Source organism: Balaenoptera physalus (assembly GCF_965194825.1).
Source record: "Balaenoptera physalus genome assembly, chromosome: 8".
Taxonomy (NCBI): Eukaryota; Metazoa; Chordata; class Mammalia; order Artiodactyla; family Balaenopteridae; genus Balaenoptera; species Balaenoptera physalus.
The window spans coordinates 66,929,755-66,946,621 of NC_138887.1; the positions used below are offsets into that span (position 1 = coordinate 66,929,755).

General features: G+C 36.1%; 1 protein-coding gene across 10 annotated transcripts in view; it reads left to right on the forward strand.

Annotated features, from left to right (window-relative positions):
* HEPACAM2 (HEPACAM family member 2) overlaps positions 1-16,867 on the forward strand; it is a gene marked incomplete at its 3' end in the record, with an annotated part of 53,426 nt that overhangs the window by 28,157 nt on the left and 8,402 nt on the right. For all 10 annotated transcript variants that reach the window (XM_082471995.1, XM_082471997.1, XM_082471996.1 and 7 more), the window contains exons 4-5: positions 6,776-7,072; positions 16,730-16,855. In XM_082471995.1, coding sequence (XP_082328121.1) covers positions 6,776-7,072; positions 16,730-16,855 — 423 coding nt within the window. The remainder of the gene's footprint in view (positions 1-6,775; positions 7,073-16,729; positions 16,856-16,867) is intronic.

Consider the following 16,867-nt stretch of genomic DNA (forward strand, 5'->3'; position numbering starts at 1 on the left):
AAGGAAATTACAGTTTTTCACCAAAAAATACCAAAACACCACTCACTAGAAGCAAATTATATAAGATTTATTACAATCATTAGTTATATTGTGAAAATATTCCATCTGCCTTAAAGCACAAGGCGGAGAAATAGATTTACAAAGTATAAACTGTGACTCTCTGCACGACTAGCATTGAATTGGAGTGAAAAATTTAGATTTGGCACCATCCATTATACATGGAGTCATATTCTTGACTGAATAAGGTTATTCTGACATGAATTAAAACTTCCATTCAACTCCAGGTAGCACAGACCTAAGCATTCAAGGTACTTGAACACAGTGAAAGAAAATGTGAGCAGACAAATGGAATCAAATCTAGGGCTATATAGACACATCCTTACATTGTTCTTTATTATTTGGTCTAAATGGATTACATGCACATAGAAAACGTACAAAATGCAAAACAAGATATTAAACCCAGCCAGATATCATCTACTGAATATTAATTTGGAGGAACCATCATTCAATGTGGTAAGAGCAGAAATAAGATCGTGTTGGAGCATTCTTTGTCCACTGAAGAAAACCTGATTTTATTTTGTACCAACCATGGACTCTAGTAAATACCATGTCCATTGGAGAGTGTAGTGGATAGCACGTTGTTATGAGCCTAAGCTGTCCATTCAGACTGCCACTGTCAACCTGTGCATCAGTTTCCTCATCTCCTTATCTACACTGTCTCAGTGTAAGGCTAATACCTATCTCTAGAGGGATGGGGAGGATTAAGTGAGATTTTATGTGTAAAGAAGGCAGCGAGTGGCACATAGGAAAAACTCAATAATGTTCGCTCTTTTGCTTTTCCTCTTTTTTTGTCTTATTTTTTTTTTCCCTTGGAGCCCAAACTATGCTGACATAATTGGCAACATGACAGCAAGAAGTTGTGGAAAGCCTGGGTAATTTAGAAGATACCTGCAAAGAGAAAACTGAAAGATTACTTTGAAAAGAACTTTCTTCCCCAGACGTTACCATTATTTAACACATTTTATTTTTCTACATGAAAATATTTTCGTTACATGAATTCTTCTTATATCTATTTATGTCACCATCTATTTACCTATCTTTAAACTTTAGCCATAGATTTAAATGAAAAATTCCTGGGGGAAATTGCATAAGCAATTACAGGTACATGAAAGTATCATTTGCATCTTGAAATACACTTTTGCTTTGCTATATAGTTTAGTTTTATCTGGCAAAGTGAAAATAATATCTTTCTTTCAACATGTTCAAGTTCATGCCCTAATCTTATAATTATCACAGAATATGGTGATACACAGTGTGTAAAGTATTAAAATGGGGGGAAACCATAATCACACCTGTAAATGTTAAATATTATCCTTTAAACTCCTAAATCCTCTTTCCTTTCCTGTGTTATTTGAAAGAATTAGAATATCCCCATCTGAATCAGTTCAGATTTTACAGGACATATCTTCTATTTATAGACTGAACTTTCTTCTTTGTACTCTTTTAGACATAGTCTATGGAAATCTCACAGAGAAACACCTGTCATGCGTAAAGACTAATGACAGGTAGTAGAAAGAAGAACACTTAGAAAATTTTACAATGTGGGTTCCATTTCCACATTGTAAAGATGAATTATCTAGATGATTTAAGATTTTTTACTCTTACTATGTGGTAATTGTGAATAGAGTGTTAATAATTTATTTTCATGATTATTTTTGCATTCAAATGCAAGAACCTTCACTTGGTCAACATCTCATCTTATTGATCTTATTCACTAATTCATTCATTTATTCACTTATTCACTTATGGTTTGATTTGATTCAGAAATCAAATATCATGGTCTTGTTTGTGCTAAGCAGTTTTTACCTATCATGTAACATACAGAAACACAACTCAGATTCATTATTTTTTTTTTGCTGTCACAGTTTTAGCCATTTTGTTGTTTGTTTTTGTTTTGTTTGGTTTTTGTTTTGGTTTTGGTTTGGGGTTACAGGAATTAAATAAAATACGTAATCTGAAGAACTGTCATTTACCCTGTTGATACGGCATCAACATGCTTTCAATCTTTATTATTCCATGCAAACTGAGAATATGTGCCTTAGTTGATGTTGTTCCCACTTCTCTTTCTTCACCTGGTTATACCCTCCTCTTCCTTCACAATATCATCTTCTCCAGAAAGGCTGACCTGCCCCCGACCTGGTCTCACGTCTTCAGTGTCACTAAGAGGTTTGCTGTGCTCCTGCAGCACCCCATGCACATCTCTCCCCTGGAACTCACTGCATTATGTTTCCTTGAGTCTCTTACACTCATAAGCACCTCAGGCCAAAATAGGAGCTCTGTGTTATTCATCTTTGTATCCCTAAGGCAATACTTGACACAGATTAAGAATTCAATAGCGGTTTCTTGAATTTGGCTAAAATGGACCAGATTATCTTTCTTCATATCCCATTCAGATTTCAGTGTTACTTGATGAAGCTGTAGGAAGGCTAAATTCCCATTATAACAGCTTCTTAGTTATAGTGCTCTGGCCCTTCATTGTTATGTTTTGCTTTGTTTTTGTTTTTTCTGACCTTTAGCAAAATTCCTCAGTAATGTAAATGTTATATTCCAATATTCCCCCATAGAGGACCACATCATAATTTAGAATTTCAGCATGAATCACCTCTTCTATTTTCTTAAGGCGCTGTTTCTATGACAATTTCCTTCATGAAAGCAGGAATTATTTTTTATTTTGGCAGAAAATATATAACAAAATCAAGAGTGACCATATATTTATGAGGTTATTATGTCATAACCTGGTATTGGCCTTGGTGGAATACAATGTCAAGCCAGTAATTCAGGCTAGTAGCTACTTGCAGTTCATGAAATGTGTATGCCTTCCAGCTCCGTTGTAAATAATAACCCAGTAACTGATGCATTTTGTGTGCAACATATGGCACTGCTGCAGGGAAGTGCTCTAAGTGATCAAAATTAAAGAAAAAAGGTCATTCACAGTAAATACTTACCATCTGCTCCCAAGCAGGGTGGCAAGCAGCATCATGATGGAAATTTAGGTACTGTTCCTGCCCAGCCATAAATTGTTAAAGAGAACAGATGATATGTATTTTACAAGTCACTCAGTAAACAGCCATTCCTGAGGCAAAGGGTTCACTTCTATTGGGAGTTCTCTGCCAAGGGCAAGAAACTGAACCACAGTCAAAATAGAATTATCCTTCTGCTTTCATCTTCAATGTCAGAGGCCACACTGGTTGAATCACTCCAAACGTCTTCAATTGGATTGCTCATTCCCATGAATAATATACTAGGCTGCACTTCAAAGTAAAGGATGGTCAGCCTGACGTGCTAATGAGAAGGAAATAACATCATAGTATAGGAAGAAGAAAATAGATTGTAAGCTGTAGGTAGAGTGTGATATATAGATAGATAGATGATAGATAGATAGATGATAAATAGATGATAGATCAGTCCGTGTGTGTGTGTGTGTGTGTGTGTGTGTGTGTGTGTATGTGAGAGAGAGAGAGAGAGGTAGAGAAAAAAGACTTAAAGATCATACACTGAAATATGGATATTCGTTCTCTGAGATGAAAACAAGTGAGTTTTCATCTTCATTCTTCTCTGGAATTTTAGGATTTTCTGCAGTGAACATGTATTTCTTATAAAATCAGATAAAATATGCTACATTTTAAGAAATTATATCAGAAACACAGAACTTAAATTCTTCAAGGTGTTAGCTTCCAGGAACTGGAAGAGGTGTTTGTGTGGTGGTTGGGGGAGTTCGAGGTATTTGATGCTGACTCCGAAGAGCCACATATAGCATATAATTAAGCAGACAGAAGAGAAAATATTATGCCAATCATGAAACTCAATAAATGAGGAAGTAGCAAAATCAAAATAAACATGAGTATAGGAAAGAGGAACTAAGACAATCAGATTCCTTTCTTTAAAGACATGTTTTGTTTTAAACTACAGTGATCATTAAATTAGATAATCAACCTTATTCACCAACCTTGGCTCTAAATTACTGTGGGCTTTCTCTGCAAATGGAACCCACTCTCCAAAATGGAAGAATTACTACTTTTGAGAATATTCCATTATGTTGCAAGGTCCTAAAGCAATTCCAAATGGGAAGTTCCCCAAAAAGTTTTGAGTAATGTCAGCACACTTTGAAAGCAGTATTTCTCATTTTTATGTGTGTTAAATTGTCAAACAATTTGTTTTTATACTCACATTCTATAAACCCTGAAAACAAGTGGGAAGACAGAAAATACTGAATGACCACACTTCTCTTCCTTTTCAAGCCTGCCTCTCTGCTCTCAGACTTTAACCTTTGTGACAGACTAGGGGCTTTTGCTGCTCCAAACCTCTGTTGATTCCTCCCATTGGTTTCCTACTATGGGAACCATAGCCAGTGCCCACCAGTCGGTGGCCTTTGCTTCCCTAATGTTCTATCAATGCTGACAACTTGAGGGAACTCTGCTGCTGCACTGGGTCTGAGATAATAGCAACAGGAACCACCATGTATAAGATACCTCAGGTCTCCTCACAATGCCTAGAACAGTATCATGCGCACAGTAGCATCTCAATATTGATTTTGGTTGAGTGAGTGAAAACAACTTTTCATTCCCATTACGCAATATTATTCAATGGAATTCAGAATAAGAGTGTTTTATTTTACAACACACAGTTCTAAAACAGAGGTTTTCCCCTGAGACCGTATCACAGCCTGAAATGAGAAAACAGTACGACAGGATTCTAGTTCAGTCACAGGAAAGGGGCATTCATTTCTCTTCACTTTAATGCTCCATCTCCAGTTCCTGATTACTTCGAATTTGAAGGTACTTCTATGTTTGCTTTCTGAAAGCAGGATCATCTCATGTATACGTATTAGTATAAATCTACAGGTTTCCTTCAGTTGCCTCTGTGTCTTTAGGAAGTAAATATGTGTAAAGTGTACGTCCTCTAGCTAAATATAATTTATTGTTTTGCACCTTGTTTCTGTTGTATCTTGGGAAATTTGTCTCCCCAATGGTAGATTGGTCAGAATATGCTGACATAATGGAGAACCATTCTGGGAATCTGCAAATTTGGGGTTGGCTTGCCAGTATCCAAAATAACTTTAGCATGGCATGAATCATGGTGTTTCAAATGTAGCACGATTGGCAACCAGTCATCTAATCAATCTTTTTCTAGTAAAGGTGAGGAAAGTGAGACCCCCCCCCCCGAAGTCTAAATGACTTTTGAAGAACACTTTACTAATCATTGACAAAATCGGGATTTAACCTCGTTATCCTACTGTCTAATCACTACATTATATTATTCCACACAATGAGAGATGAACAGTCGTTACTTTTTTTTAAATCAGCACCTTTGAGATTAGGTTATTTCTGAGCAATCCATCCATAGCCTTATCCAGTTTATAAATTCCTTGAGAGTAGGAATGTGTCTTACACATTTTTTATCTCTCACATATTAAAAATATTACATAACAGTATCTCTTAAACAAGTATTTTTTGATTGATTACTTGATTAACTGAGTACAGAATTAATATATAATTAGACAGTAATTTATTGTAGAACAAATAATACAGTTAGAAAACCAGAAACTATTTTGATATAAAAAGTTATACCACTCAACAGTTTTTTTGGAGAGGTAATATGAATAATTAAATACATATATTTTATAGTCCCAGAGCTGCTATTTAACAGCTGTGTGACCATGGGAAAATTAATTTTTTAAATCTCTTCCTTCACGTTATAATGGGAATAGTAACATTTACCTTATGCGGTTGCTTTAAAGATTAAATGTGGTTGTCTGCATAAGTACTTAAAATGTCTTCAGATGGTGAATATCCAACAAATATCGGTTATGGTCAGCTGAAAAATGAGCACAATAATGCCTAAACCTTAAAGTTTTTAGAATATAAGTCAGGATATATACTGAATGAGAAAAACCTATCTAGTTGGGGAATATTTTTTAAATCTCTCTTTTTATATGTTCTCTGAAGAAATCAGTGGGAAATGTGTCTTTATCTGCAGGCAATCTGGTGCCATAGAAATAGCAAGCTGCTACAGGAATATTGCAGTGTAAGGAAAAATACCAGGGGATATCCATGATTAAGTAGTTTATTGATGATCAATGAATATTTGTTGATGATAATGAAGATGTATTTTTTCCAAATGGAATCTATGCTTAGCTTGTGGGAGGAATTTTTTTAATTCTTTAAACTCTTAAAATGTCATGAAAATATAGAATACTCCTATATCTTTTTGCACAAATTTGTGTTCCATGTGAAACTGTGTAACATAAATATTTGCATGAACTGTCCCAGCACTTAGAAGAAAAGTAGATAATACTCAAAGGTTGTCAAAGAGAAAATAGTGGCCATAATCTATTTTTAAAATGCTTTTAAGTACAACTGCAGTTTCAGAAAGATGGAATTTGTCTAACAAGATTGCAGATTTATCTATACATGACTCAAAAGCTTAGCACCACAATCATGATAACAGTGTCTATAAAATTATATCCTAAGTTTTAGGGCTTACACTATTTCAGATAAGTTCAATCACATCTCAAATTATTTCCATTTCCATGGATACTAGAATAAAACACTTTTAGGTCTTTATCATTTACTGGGAGTCTAAATGAAGACCTATTTGCCCATGTTTAACATGAGGACTTTCATGGAAAATAAAATGCTGCTAAGCTCTCCCGAACTCAAAAACTATGCTGTGATTATTTATGTCACCCCTTTATTTCTTTTTTCAATTAATGTAGATGGACCTTATGGACTTCAAGTTAATTCTGATAAAGGGCTAAAAGTAGGAGAAGTGTTCACTGTGGATATCGGAGAAGCCATCTTGTTTGATTGCTCTGCTGATTCTTACCCTCCCAACACCTACTCCTGGATCCGGAGGACAGACAATGTCACATATGTCATTAAGCACGGGCCTCGCTTGGAAGTTGCATCTGAGAAAATAGCCCAGAAGACAACTGACTATGTGTGCTGTGCTTACAACAATGTAACTGGAAGGCGAGATGAAACTCATTTCACCATCATCATCACTTCTGTAGGTGAGTGTGATGTAAAAGGCAGGGATCCCAATGAAACACAAATGCACAATAGCCTTCCTCTACTCCTATTTTATACCTGTGTGGAAGAGAATATCATTGTGGGATTGTTCATATACTCTGAGAAACTTTCCTGAGTTAACTAAGCCATGGTTTCTAAGAGTCAAAGAAAGAAAACCCAAAGAATAATGGAGAGAGAATTCAATTGCTAGCTCTGAGGGGCTATAAAGAAAAAGGGAATTCAATAAATTACTTCTAAATGTATATTCTTGCTTTCCTGATTTTACAAACAGGAATATAAGAGAAGAGGTTATTCATTTAAAAGGTTTATATCTACTGTTGCATTAGGTCAGATGAATACATCTCCATGAAATCTGGTTTTCCTATCTGGCTCCCTTCTCACTGTCCTTCACAGGCTTCCCTTCTTCTTTCACCATTTAAAATTTGAAATCTGAAATCTGTGGGAGTTCACAATAGGGGTCTCAACACCTTGGAAACTACAAAATTTTGTAAGTCTGTGAAATTTGGCATTTTCTAGAAGTCATCTGATTTTCAGAAAGGTCATCAATCCAAATAGTTAAGAATCACTGCCTAAAATATTTATGTCCACCAAAGTCCCAACTTTCTGAGCCTTCTCTTTTCTCTCTACAGTATGATTTCATTCTCCTGTATGATTTCATTCACTCCCGTGGTTTCATGTGACACTGGTACATCCCAAATCTTTATCTTTAAAGATCTAAAACTGTATTCCCAGTTACCTTCTAAATGTCTCTACTTTCAGGTGCCAGAGGCAGCATACTGGTTCAATATATCAAAAATGAAACATCTTCTTTTCCCCCAAATTGCCATTCTTTCTGTATTCCCTGTTTAAATGAATGGTCCTAGTATCTACCAACCTTAGCCAGAAAACTAAACGCCATCCCAGACTCTTTTCTCTTGCTTATTGCCCTGCCTAACATCCAGTCATCAAGTTTCCTTTCTTTCTATCTCTCAAGCCCATTCTCTTCTCTCCTTCTTCCTTCTTCTCCCTTTTTCTCCCCTCCTCCTCCTCTTCCTCCTCCCCTTCTGCTTTCTCCTCTGCTTCCACCTTCTTCTTCTTTTGCTCTGTCCTCTACTGCTACTACTTCTACTGCTACTGTCAAGTCCTTCTTAGACTCTTCTTTGCATACAGATGAAGACGAGCCAGATTCCACCTGGGGACAACCTGGGGACAGGCTTGGACAGGAAGTGGTGGTCAGGGTTCCTATGATTGGTAGAGGAACAAGTTTGCAAAAGGCGCCACTCATTAATACCTTCTGCATTGGTGTCTTCTCTTTCTCTGTCTTTACAGCCCTGCTGCCTAGAATAGGGCCCGTTACATAGAGAGAGTCAGTGCGTGTTTTTTTAATATATAAAGCAAGAATATAATCCTTGGAATTCTTAGGCCAAATTTTGCAGTACTTGGCCTTTAGACCATGTGCATCAAAATCACCTGGGGAGGTCTAATAATGTATTTTCATTAAGATACCTCAGACCTATCAGATCAGGACCTGGCAGCTAGGATCTTGGATCTGATTATTTAGCAAGCACAAGTGTGACACCCACTTGTTTGAGGTGGGGTTTTTTTTCTCCATAGCCTTTTGAATTTAATTTAAAACTCTTAACGAGCCGTTGAGAATGATAAGACTATTAAAAATCTACAGATTGGTAAATATATGGTAGGTGGGGCCTTCCCAAGACTCCTTGAAGTTGAGGGTATTCATATTTGCAAAATCATTTGAGTACATTAGAATTTACATACTGGCATGGTGAGATTTTGTTTTTTATCATATGAAGAAAATACCACACTCTCTAGAAGAGTGGTATCCAGTGGAACTTTCTGCAGTGAAGGAAATGTTTGATGTCTGCTCTATCTAGTATGGTAGTCCCTAGCCTCATTTGACTTTTGAGCACTTAAAATATGGTTATGCCACTGAGGAACTGAAGCTTTTATTTCATTTTATCTCTATTAACTTTAATTTAAATGTAAATAGCCACATATGTCTAGTGGCTACCATATTGGATGATGCAGCTCTAGAATTTTTACCTGAATTATGCTTCACTTGGGCAGTAGTTAATAACATATTTCCCTTATAGGTCCCAAAAGCATGTATGTGTTCAGGGTTCTATAAATCAGGCACTCATTCATTCATTATTTAACACCTATTATGGGCCAAATACTAGGGTAAGCATTGAAAGTGCCATTTTAAAAAAATAATTCCTGCTAACAAGATGCTCACAACTTAATATGGATGGCAGGCATGTATGTAAACAGCTAGCATTCTTTGCTTTCTATTTTACTAAATTTTTAATATGATTTAATGAGCTTTTTACCTCAGTGGTTAACTGAAACATAATTTTGAAACACACCATAATTAAATATATAAAATAATTTTGTGGCAATCTGGATGTTATCATAGACTTGTTCCTCATGCTCACTGCAAGTGAAAACATGGCTATAATATGTAGGTGCATACTGCAGTGAAGCCTTTCTTACTACCTAAACTTTCTCCATTAATATTTAGCCAAGATATTGTCATAGTATCAGAAGTCCCCAATATTTGATTAAGATCTTATTACCAAGGTCCAAAGACAGCTACAATCTTAATATCAAATAGTTACCTTTTGTAAAATCTAAAAAACCTGTTTGACCGGTACAAAGACCAGACATTTGTTATTATTGTAAATAAGAAGAGCAGGTGCTTATTTTTCAGAAGGATTCAATGTTGTCAACATTCATAACCTCTTTGTGGCTTTTAGAGCTGTTTTCCAATCCCCAAATGTCCACAGATCTTAAACAGCAGCAAATGGCAAAGAAAATGAGTAGTATTGATGTGTTTTAAGTATTTGATTTTTTTTTAAAGCTTTCCAAATGAATTAATCTCTGCAATGCAGATTAAGGGTACACCAAGCTACAGTGAAAAAAATGGACATCTCTTGTAACTATCAATTGAGCACTTACTGACCATCCACTTTGATGAGCTACCTATATTAATATCTGTGGAAAATTTGAAATAATTCAGAGGGATAAGATACCTGCCTCTGAGATATTTTCAAAACCAAGTTGTGTTTGGCATAACCAGAGTCCAGTTATAAGAAATAGATGAACATTTGTTTTTAATGAGGCAAAGAATGTGGCCAATCAAAAAGTCTCAGCAATAAGAAGTGGGAGGCAAAGGAAAAAGGAGTCAAAGATGACTCCAGTGTCACAAATATGGAAAGAAAATAACAAAGTCTGGAAATAATCAAAAGTTTTATTAGGGACTTTCAGCTGGGGAGAGGAAGACTGGAGAATGTGACAATTAGCTCTCTGTTTCCCTGCCTGTTTAAGACTAGACCAGATGGTGCCTTCCACCTCTGTGGGCTATGATTCACATCTAATTTGAGATATCAGTTGACCTTTCTGTATCTTAGTAGAGATATCCTAAAGAAAACAGGGGAAATAGGCAAATTCACACAGCTAGTTGGTAATAAAATAGTATCTAAATTCAAAACCCTTTTTTTAACCACTGTATAAACTGTCTCCCTGGATGTTCTTGACTGAGAATATCAATATCTAAAAGATATGTCACATATATACAAGATATGTCACATATATGTACAAGATAGTGTGTATTTTCTTATCATCTTAACTAACTTCATGCTATATACAAAGATACTCTGGTTTGTCCAGACATGTGTATACTTTCATACTAGTGAGAAATTATGAAATATCTGTAACTAAAAGTAACAGCTAGCATATAAGTTTCAAGGAAAGAATAGCAATTAAAGTAATAAATTAGCATTCATATTTTGGAAAAAGAATGATTTTATTACTTTAATTAAAGACTTCCTTGAATGCAAGTGTCCCTACTTTAAAATTTAACTGAGCCTAAATCACTATTGTGACCTGCAATATGTATAAAATGAAAATGTTTATGATCAGAATGCAAATGTTCACATTTAATGAAAACATTCCACTGTATACATTATTAGAGTTCTCAAGAGCCACATGGCCATAGTTTGAGATTTAGCTATAGTAGAAATATTTTTGTACATGATCCTGCAAAATCTACAATTTTTTCATATCTATTTCTATTGCACATCTTTTCATAAAGAAGAGAATGGGAAAATGACACTACTCCTAGGCAGAAAGATAAATTTACTGATTTCTTCTAACTACCTAGAAATTTCTCTGGTTAAGATCTCCAGGAGGTGTATTTCACTTTGGACCATGGAATATAACAACTGAGATAAGCTACAGCCCTGACATCCAGACCCTGAAACGTTAGGTGACATCCCATGAACATCTAGCATAGAACCACGGTGTCTGTCAAGTGGGGCCATAGTAGAGTGTGGAAATAGCATGGCCCCCCAGTAGGGCACCTTCATTTCCATAGGGACATGAATCAGCGGCTGTAATCAGCTAACAGATTGGATGGGAGAGATCTCAGGACTCCATTCTGATCCTGAAATAGACACGCTGGCTCCAGCATACGGCTATCCTGTTTTAGGTGCAGTCTCTCAAGCAGCAGGGTTGCGATGGATACCACACCTCTTGCCTATATTTGCACTTAATATGTTATTTCATTTTATTTGTTTGTCAAAGGAGGGGGCAAATAGCATTTGCACTAGGGCTTTGGTAAATGAGTCAGTCATGTTTAAATAATGGGGAGAGTGGCATGCTATGTGCTAAAGAGTACAAAACTCTCTGAAAGGAGGAAGAATGGGGCTCCTGCAAGTATCCAGAACTGCACTTGGGATCCCTATACATTCTTTGTGGCAATAGGGTTAGAATTTCCCTGTTGACTTATTTTCAAGTTGGGTTCTGGAAATCCATCTCTCTAAAACACACTTGCCTAGAACTGAGACCACGGCAGCTGTGCCCCTTGATTTGATCCCGGAGATATCTGGCATTTTTATTTTGTGAATTTCAAATGCTGGACCTGGTAAATCTTGTGTGTTCTGGTAGAGAGAAGCAGTGTTGAGCATAGAGAGCCAGGATGCTGTAGAAGAGAAGGGGGCCCAACAGGGAAGATCATTTGTTCTGAGAAAAGGACTATCTCTATTCTTCATTCTCCAGGGAAAGGACACTTGGCCGACACTTGGCCTTTGCCATAGCCAAAGTTTTAAGCTGACAGGTGCTGGTCACCTCAGGGTGGTTCTCTGACGGAAGGCTAACAGAGGCCAAGGGAGAGAGAGGAAAGAGGGCAATAAGGAAGGTGTCTGAAGAAATAAGGAAATAATGGTAAAGGGAATGAGTTGGATCCTCTGTAGGACAGAATGTACAAATTCAGTCATTTTAGGAAACAAAATAAAAGGGACAAAAAGGTAAAAATGGAGAGGGGAGATGTATCTTATATAGTGTGAGACATCCAGTCATTGTATATTAAACCTATTACAAGGCATCAGAATCATGGAAGTGCCTGGCAAAGAGCTGATGTATGCCATAGTGTAACTTCAGCATTAGAATGAGAAATACTCTGAAATAATACTTATTAGCATATTTTCAAGTTTAAGGGGGAAAAAAACAGCTGACACTACACTAAAATATTTTTCACTGTAAAGTTCATTGTTGAAACTGGACTAGAGTAATTAGCATTGAATTTTTTTTTTAGAGACTAAGGGATATTGAATTTTAGTGAAGGCAGTCTGGCTATCAAGAAATGAGAGAGTCAGAGCACATCAAATCTGGTGTTAGAAAAGGTTGGAGGAAAAACTGAATATATTGGGGGCTACCTGCCAATTATGAAAACCATTCTTGGGCTTCCCTGGTGACACAGTGGTTAGGAATCCGCCTGCCAATGCAGGGGACACAGGTTCTATCCCTGGTCCGGGAAGATCCCACATGTCGCGGAGCAACCAAGCCCATGCACCACAACTACTGAGCCTGCACTCTAGAGCCCGTGAACTACAACTACTGAGCCTGCGCTCTAGATCCCACGAGCCACAACTACTGAGCCCACACGCTACAACTACTGAAGCCCTCGCACCTGGAGCCCATGCTCCACAACAAGAGAAGCCACCGCAATGAGAAGCCCGTGCACCGCAATGAAGAGTAGCCCCCGCTCGCTGCACCTAGAGAAAGCCTGCGCACAGCAACGAAGACCCAATGCAGCCAAAAATAAATAAAAATAAATAAATTTATTTTAAAAAAGAAAAAAAAGCCTGTGGAAAAACCATTCTTTGACCATGAATCAACAGCAAACAATTAAATTTGCAGTCAGGGAAAAAACTATGTTCCAGTCCCAGTTCTAGGACTTACTGACTGTGGCCAATATTTTCATTTCTCTGAAACTATTTCTTTATCTGTACCTATAAATGACACTTTAAATTTCTTTATTATTTTCATTATTACTGATATGACATATCTGTACCAAATAAATGGGAAACAAATGTACATTTGGTTTTATATACATATAATGCACATACATTTAATTGTGCATATCTGAAAATTGTGTAGTTTTGATTTTAATATTGGATCTAAAATAAAGAAATAAGAGAATTCTCTTGATAAAAGTGGTGCCCAAATCATAGGCTGTGTCTTCAATCATGCCATTTTATTATTTAGTATTTCTTAACAATTTTTTCTTCTTTATTACTTTGCTTTTGTATCACTGCTGATGTCTCAAGAGACCATTCTGTTTGCCTTTATCTTATTGACAACCACAGCAGAGTATGGGTCCTTCTGAATTTATACTTTAGAAGCATGCGCCTATATATATGATCATTTTTTTAAAAATCTCAACAAATTTCAAAAGATTTATATCAAGCAGAGTATGCATTCTAACTAGAGTGGAATTCAACTAAAAAAATCAAGAAAGAAAACTCCCAGGCATAAGGAAATTAAACAATATGCTTCTAAATAATCTCTAGGATAAATAAGAAATCGCAATGAATATTATAAAATATTTTGAACTTAATAATAATGAAAATACTTTTCAAAACTCAGGGGATGTTGTTCAGTTAATAATATTGTCTACACATATGAAAGTGATGGATAAATTGTTGATTGTTACACTTAAGAAAGTGATGGAGATGATAATACAGATTAAATTTAAAAGTGGATTGTTTCTGTAGCCATTACATTACATATGGTGAAAAAAAATTGAGTTCTCCCAGTATTCAAAATCTATTTTCCAATTTAGCAAAGAAGTCATTCACATCACTGTTAAATGAAATTCCAACGAATGTCATTGTTGTTTCACTTTCATCTTAGTAAATATCAGCCAACATTCATGTTGAAGCTACACTTGTTCATCTATGATGTAAGCTATCTCTTTGCTGAATTGGATAGTAACCAAGCATTTATTTGAAGTCTAATTGTTTCAAAGCATGGTTGAATCTCACCCACAGGTTGAAAATACAAGAGTTCAGCAAAAATCAACAAAAGCATTCCATGAGAAGCAATTAGATATATGGAATTAACAATAAAGAGTACTGCATATTTTATTATTAATTCTAAATTAGGCTACACATCCTTCATATCAGTAAAATTTATAACTTTTGTATGTATATATGTGCATATAATTCTTTTTGATACTCAGTTACTAGCATACCATTGGGTATAGTGTCCTATTTACATAAACTTCATGTAAAACTCTTTGGCTGCCTCAAATCATATAATATCTGAGCAACAAAAGAACTTAAAAACCAATCATTCTAGCCTCCTCATTTTACTACTGGGAAAATCCAGACCCTTAGAGTCAAGTAGCTCATTCAAAGCTGCCCAGCTCTTTAGAGAGAACAAACCTGTGAAGTAGGAGCACAGTATCTGAAGAAAGGCTAAGACCACACACAGAGATCACCCAAATGCTAAAGTAGCTACAAACTAAAAGCTCAGCATTCTAACGGTGGGAGAATATAACTTTTCCTACAAATTATTAACCAAGAGAAAAGGAGGAAAAATAATATTTCTAAATAAGTTTTGTGATGTTCTGGTCTAGATCAGAACCAATAAATTGCCATTCTAGTCCATTTTATACTACCTTGCATTTATTTCTTCCACCCAAAGCTAAAAGGAGTTTAACTTAAAATCTGTTTAAAAGCAATAACTATTACACAGCTATTGTAATCCCATAAAAAGAACATTTTAAGAACACAATTCTCTGAACACATATCAGAAATTTATAAATATACCATCTGAGATGGTAAAGATTTTTGGTGATGAATAGCAACCTGCTTAAACTCTTAAGGACTTAAAGGGAATACAAGAACAGCATTACGTGGGAAAATTAGAGGAGATATCATGATTTCCATGACTTTTTAACTGGAGTTTAACATATATGATCTACACTACATTATGAAAAGATTCTAGGAAGATTAAAAAGTGAAAGCGTTGTAGGTAGAAAAGCTGAGAGAGTACATATAGGTCCACAATGAAAGAAGGGAAAGATTAAGGTTTCATCCTTATCTTGGCTGCTGGAGACCTCAGTAGAGGCTTTGTGGTGGAAGACAACAGGGTGCCAGCTGGATATTTATTGCAGAGTTGAGTCCGCACCATGTTCTTCACCACACCCAGATGCTCCAAGCTGTTCTCCACCATGGCAGAAGGGAAGTGACATCCCATAACTTTCACTCCCACATTAAACTGGACAGAGACAGGCAACTGCCACCATTCATTTACACATCAATGTCTGATTCACATGATAACATGGAAGACATCTGTTACTTGCTTTTGTTGGAGGCCACACAACTTTCCACTTTATAGATTAACTCTCTGACTAAGCATGTTATAGTCTGGAACTGGTGTTAACATTGCCATACTTAGTAAGTTTTGTCAAAACAGCATCAAAGTGAGGCAGCACAAAGTGTCAAGAGTCTGCGGGCACATCTGGACGCTGCCACTTACTACCTGAGTGACCTCAGGCAAGCCTCAGATTCCCATCTCTAAGAGGGGATAATAATAATAATATTACCTCCCTAATAACATTGTTGTGAACATTCCATGGGTTAATACGTATCATGTGCTCTTATAACAGAGTCTGATGTGTTATAAGCACTCAGCAAGTGTTGGCTTTTAGCGCTATATTTTATATAGGAATGTTAACAAAAGGAATGACTTGCAAAACACAGTGAATTGTAGTCAAAGGTGGGACTTTAAATGTCTTATTGAGAATCACACCCGCATTCTATTTTAGGGATTAAAATTTCTTTATTGGTCAAAAATTAGTAATTATTTGAAATGAACACCTCCCCTCTCGCACCTTTAACCACATACCACTGCCCTAGAAAATCCACATACCTGAACAATGTTAAAAGAGTGAGATGGAAAGAGAGAGAGAGAACAACCTAGCATCTGGGGATGTTTTATACAATGAGATCCAACAGATCCAAGCTAAATGCTGGTGAACACTACTGAAAAGTATGACATGAGCTATTTGCTATATCTAGTACAACATATTGGTATTATCCTGGGCAGCTCACCACATTTCCAATCACAAATATCCTTAGAGAGTTTAGTATGTATTCTAAAATAAGTGCCTGCCTTCTGTTCAGTCTCACCCAGACTTCTCTCTCTCTCTCTCTCTCTCTCTCTCTCTCTCTATATATATATATATATATATATATACACATTTGCAGTACTGTACCGTTTAGGATTTATTTATTTAGGATCAATTTATTATTGATCTTTAATAAAAATATATTTGTCTTTTTATTTAGGAATAGAGAAACTTGCACAAAAAGGGAAATCATTGTCCCCTTTAGCAAGTATAACTGGAATATCACTCTTTTTGATTATATCCATGTGTCTTCTCCTCCTATGGAAAAAATATCAACCTTACAAAGGTAGGTTAAAAT